Below are 5280 nucleotides of genomic sequence, written 5' to 3'. Positions count from 1 at the left end.
GGCCCCGAGGCCTGTTGCCGGCCGCGCGAGGTGCGTGTGCAGCCCGCCCTCCAGCCGAATGAGCCGATCGGAATGGGCGTTGGCACAGTCGAGCAGCCTCGCGCCCGCCCTCGCACGGGCTGGCCGGCGGGCGCAAATGGCTCACATGAAATAGCCGCGGTACTTGCCGGTGCCGTTGGCGTGCCTGCAATGGGCGCGGGGTGTGCAGCAGGCAGCGTACCGCCTTCAGGAAGGGCGGCCCGGGCCCAAGGCCGCAGCTAATCCTAGTAGGAGGTTTTCCGGGGGGGTGGGCGCCACGCGGCGGGGGACCGAGACGCTTCGGGCCGGGCGGCGTGGCAGCGCCCCGACAGGCTGCAATGGCCGCGGCCGGGGCGCGGCGGCGGGGCCAGCGCTGAATGTGATTTGCTGCTGTGAAGGCAGGCTGCAGCGACCTAGGCGGCCCGCGACTGGCCTGCGCACCAGAACGCGTTGGTCAGGTTGAGCCGCGGCGTTGCCGCCTTGTCGAACACAACCACATCAAAGGCTATGGTGCTTGATGTGAGGGCATCCTCGATAAACTTGATCATGCGCCACGCTGGAGGGGCCGCGAGGTCGCGCCAACTTTTAGTAATGGCGGGTGTGCTGCTCCGCTGTGGGAGGACCGCACGGCCGGCCCCCCTGCCGTCGACGGCCGTCCACGGGATCCCGCAGCAGGCAAGATATCTGTCTGTACTGTACATCAACAAGCATTCCAGCCTTCACCTGGGCTAACACCACTTGGGTTGGTCAGGATTGCAAATGCGTCGGCGACCCGGGCAGTGGTCGCGTTCGCTGCCTCGCCGCAGGCCGCCAGGGACAGCAGCCCAGCTAGGAATACAAGTTTGTTGAGCATGGTGGGACCAAACCCCTACGTGTCCCGGAAGCAGGCCGCGTTCACACCCCTTAGATTCGAGCGAGTTCAATTCCACTTTTCAACGTAGGCCGCAAGCGACCTGGAGATAAAATTTTTAATGTCAAAAGTGGGGGGGCGACCGTAGCCCAGATGAAGTACGGCGTAGTGACAAGTTCCGAGAGTTCGCAGTGAGGGAGGAGGTGCATACCGTCGACGCTAGAGGAGCCTGGGCATTCCTAGGCTACGCACGGCAAGGCGCTTTTGGCATCAATTGCGCGTATCCCCACAAAATATGCCTTGTGGTTTGTCCGTGCGCTGTCAAGCAGGAAGAAGCCGCGCGTCATGCTCACACGGCGCACTCCCAACACACTCCCGCCGCTCTGCTGGCCACGCGTCGCAACTGCCCCGACTTCCAGTCTCTACATGCTGAATGGTGTGTAGCAGGCGTACATGAGCATTAAAGTGGCAACCTCACTCGCAGCCAACCCTCACGGCTGACCGTGAAGACGCTGCAAAGATCGGGTGTGTGCGCAAGCGGGTTTGTACCGCAGGTGGCAGCGGTCAGGCGGGCTTCACGATGCGACGCGGCCCCAAAGGTTCAGACAGGCAGGCATTGATTATGCTGGTTTCAAGGTGCCTGCTTTGGCGTTTATGGGGGCGGAAGTTGAAGCAGTGCTGCAATGAGGGGAGGGGCTACGAGTTACGATGCAAGTGATTTCACCAAGGGCATTCTGTGTGCTGCAGTGAACTGCCTGCGACCGCCCAACTGATGGACCCGCACAACTCGGCGCAACGTGCCAGGACGCATGCAGGCAGAGGGGCTTCGACCATGGTTGTCGCTCTTGGGCAGCACAAAGGCGGCTGTGTTAACCGCCTTGCAGGCAACGGCCGCGCGTTGCTCCAGGTGGGGCGCCGCTTCACCCGAATCTGCGCGCGTAAGACGCACTATGGCTGAGTGAGCGCGTCCATGCGTGTGCCAACAAGCACAGGGCGGGGCCAAGGGGTACAGCTGCTGCAGCCAGGAAGATGCAGGCCGGCGTTCATTGCTGCGCCTACACATGCGCCTGTCCCATGGTGGTGTCAGTTTCACCGCGTAATATTCATTTACAGGACCTATAACATACACGCACAGCGCTCAGCAAACACAGTTCAGCAGTGAAGGGGTGGCCAACAAGTTGACTGCCAACCTCAAGTGGTGGGGGCGGGCTTGCGGGCTCGAGGCGCTGGGACGGGCTCGACACGCTGGGACAGGGATGCGCTCATCTGGCTGTTGAGGTGCACCGCCTGCAATATAAATGCTCACTTGGCTGGCGAAGTGCGCCCCCTGGACTCAAATGCTGTACGTGCTGCGCCAGTGTCCAGCTGGAGCTTCAGCTACCCGCCAGCTTCGGTACTTGCATGCTGCTGGTCACAGCATGGTCGTGCCCTTCCTGGGAAATTCTTTGTGAAGGGACTTTGACTTTACAACAAGATCGGTTGCATCCAGCGGTTGTGTTCGGACCGTGGCAGTGGGTTGGTGCAGTGCTGCTCGTGGCCGGCGAGGGTGATTCGCCATGGCGCAGGACGGGGAGGTGCGTGGGATCAAGGTGTAGCTTGCATCGGCCATTGGCGTCAAGCCGTTTGCCTACCCGCGCCTGTCCATCAGCTGCAATCTGAGATTTGCCGTCTGGCCGCAGGGCAAGCCGTCCGCGCGTCGTGATCTGCTTCTTAGTATTCAGAAAGAGCAGCAGGCCAAGTGGGAGGATGCCAAGGCGTTCGAGGCGCGTGCGCCTGCACCAGGTGCGCACTGGCAGCAGCGCGACGGCTGCGCGGCATGCTTGTGCAATTGCGCATAGATCTACACTAGAGCAGGGGGTTTTAAGGGGCAATCACCATCATGTCAGCGCCAAGCCGCACCGGGCGCAATTTCACCCCCCGCTGTAGCGCCAGCCCGCCTCTCGGGCAGCTGCCACGCAGTGACATGGCGGAGCGCCCCCTTTGCCTGCGGCCGCCCGCAGGCGAGGCCGCCCCCGAGGGCAAGTTCTTTGGGAACTTTCCCTATCCCTACATGAACGGCCTGCTGCATCTTGGACACGCGTTCTCACTGAGCAAGGTGCCTTGGAAAGTGGACAGGCCCGGGGCGGCTGCGGGGGCTGTCATTGGTCGGCTCGGGACAGCTGCGCTCGCCCTCTGCTGCGGCGCCTGGGCGCTGCGCACACTGCGGCCGGCGTACAGGCTCCATGCGGCCGCGCCGTGCGGCGGGGAAGGCGCAAGGGGTAGCAGTGGCTGCCGCTCAGCATTCGCCTTGACCGAGGGTGCTGGGGCTGAGGGAGGGCCCCGGCTCTTGAAGTCCTCAGGCGAGGGCGCATGGCGGCCGCGGTGCCTTCGTCGGCGGGGACGATGTGCCGCGGTGGGCAGGCGAGGAGGCGGCCAGGCTACAGCGCAGCATCAGGCGCCAGGGAGCGCAAAGGCATCACCCTGCGGCGTAAAAACTATGGCACGCGGAGCTTTCGTACTCATTCAACTACGTCCCCATCACCGCCACCTCGCCCGCGCCCCCCTCATGCTGCTGCTGCCGCCGCTCGGCCCCAACGCCCGCCGCCGCGGCGCCCGCGCCCGCCCCACCCCATCACCCCGCAGCTCGAGTTTGCCGCCGCCTACCACCGCCTGTGCGGGCGGCGCGTGCTGTTCCCGCAAGGCTTCCACTGCACCGGCATGCCCATCAAGGTGCGGCAGACATGACGAGGGGGGGGGGGGCAGCCAGGCTTGGCAGTGCCTGGAGGAGGCAGGGTCATCGTCAGACCAAGGCAGGCCACAGCAGCTGCTGGGCGCTGCTGTCGAAAAAAAGTTACCCAACGCTTCGTCGTGCATGTTGGATAGTTCGTAGTGTTGCCAACCACATACCTGGGCGTCGAAGCATCAATGTTGTATGAATACACATGCATGTATCCAATCAGGCGTGCGCGGACAAGCTGGACCGAGAAATCAGCACCTACGGCTGCCCGCCCGTATTCCCGTCGGAGGACGAGGCCGCGGCGGACGCGGCGCCCGCTGACGCCGACGCCGCTGCGGCCGCGGCCGCGGCGGACGCGCAGGTGGGTCGGCGGGCCGTGCGCGGGCTTGGGGTTGTGGCGAGGCAGCGCGAAGCGGCTGTGGTTTTCGCACATGGGGCCGAAGGGGCGGGGGCGGCGGCTGCGGCAGCTGACGCTCTTGTCCGCGGTGTTTGGGAGGGCGCAGCGCTGGCAAGGGCACGCTGGGTGGGGGGTGCGGCTGCTGGGCCGCTTGCGACACGAACATACGCTTGCGCTCCGCCCTTTGCCACATGCAGGAACGTTTGCACACACGCACGCATGCATACTTACACATGCACATGCACAGCCGCGCACGCCACCAGCTCTTGACTTTGTTTATTCCCATATGTGCTCAATCTCAAATGGCCGGCAACCTGGCCGACTTGCGCATGCACACACAAGATCAAAACTGGTCCTCATCCTGTTCCCGCACCCGGTCCACTTGTCAGGCCGTCAAGTCGGACCCCACAAAGTTCAGCGGCAAAAAGTCAAAGGCGGCCGCCAAGAAGGGCCCGGGCGCCACCCAGTGGCAGATCCTGCGGCAGAGCGGCATCCCGGAGGAGGACATCCCAGCGTTCAGGTGGGGCCTCAGGGCCGCGCTGATTTCAGCACCCCTTCCTTGCCCGGCTTTTTGGGGCCACCTCGCTGGTCTCTTCCAAGGGCGGTGTATAATGTTTGCCTAAGGGGGCTTTGTTGCAGCAGGGCAGTCCGTCAGCCGGGACCCCCAGTGGGGGACTGACCGGCTGAAAGTTGAAACCCTGCGAGAGCAAAGGGCCCTGTACTGGCGCCGTCGCCCCCTTACCACGGGCGCGGCGCAATTCTCTGGGCACGATATTCGTGGCTGTGCATACACACGTAAGGTTGTTGGTTGTGCGCTCACCGGCAGTGATCGGCGAAGTTGCTGATACAATGGAACCACGCACTACACCGGGCCTCGAACACACGCCGCTCAAACCCGGTCGAACCCAAGTCAAACCATCGCGCCCCGTCTCCAGGGAGTCGTCCCACTGGCTGCGCTTCTTCCCGCCGCTGGCGGAGCGCGACATGCGCGCCATGGGGTGCGGCGTGGACTGGCGGCGGGCGTTCATCACGACGGACATGAACCCTTACTACGACTCGTTTGTGCGGTGGCAGTTCTGGACCCTGTACAAGCAGGTGGGGCCGGCAGGGTGTGTGTTGATCGCTGTGAGGGCGTGCAAAAGGGGTTGTGCATGTTGTCATAAGGGCGGTGCTTGTCTGGGAATTGCAGAGGTGTGCGGCGTACGGGTGGGGCTTGGCCGCGCGTCCGAGATGGCGACCCACGGCCCAGCGTAGAGGGCTCCCCCCCTTGACTACCTTTTCCACCCCCAACCCATCACC

General features: G+C 63.9%; 2 protein-coding genes across 2 annotated transcripts in view; one reads left to right on the top strand and one right to left on the bottom strand.

The window, feature by feature from the left end:
- Positions 1–566, bottom strand: part of MNEG_3662 (hypothetical protein) — a gene marked incomplete at both ends in the record, with an annotated part of 9558 nt that extends 8992 nt beyond the window's left edge. Inside the window, 2 exons of the mRNA XM_014047860.1 lie at positions 146–184; positions 460–566. Coding sequence (XP_013903314.1) covers positions 146–184; positions 460–566 — 146 coding nt within the window. The remainder of the gene's footprint in view (positions 1–145; positions 185–459) is intronic.
- A 1858-nt stretch (positions 567–2424) lies between these two features.
- MNEG_3661 (leucyl-tRNA synthetase) lies at positions 2425–5252 on the top strand (the record flags this gene model as incomplete). Its single annotated transcript, XM_014047859.1, has 8 exons — positions 2425–2442; positions 2548–2650; positions 2869–2963; positions 3491–3577; positions 3808–3945; positions 4371–4501; positions 4917–5090; positions 5231–5252. 8 exons carry the CDS (start codon positions 2425–2427, stop codon positions 5250–5252), a joined length of 768 nt encoding a protein of 255 aa, XP_013903313.1.
- Positions 5253–5280: the final 28 nt, after the last annotated feature.

Source organism: Monoraphidium neglectum, assembly GCF_000611645.1.
Source record: "Monoraphidium neglectum strain SAG 48.87 unplaced genomic scaffold scaffold00471, whole genome shotgun sequence".
Lineage (NCBI taxonomy): Eukaryota > Viridiplantae > Chlorophyta > Chlorophyceae > Sphaeropleales > Selenastraceae > Monoraphidium > Monoraphidium neglectum.
Note: the sequence above shows the minus strand (reverse complement) of the source record. Positions and strands in the feature narration are given on the sequence as shown.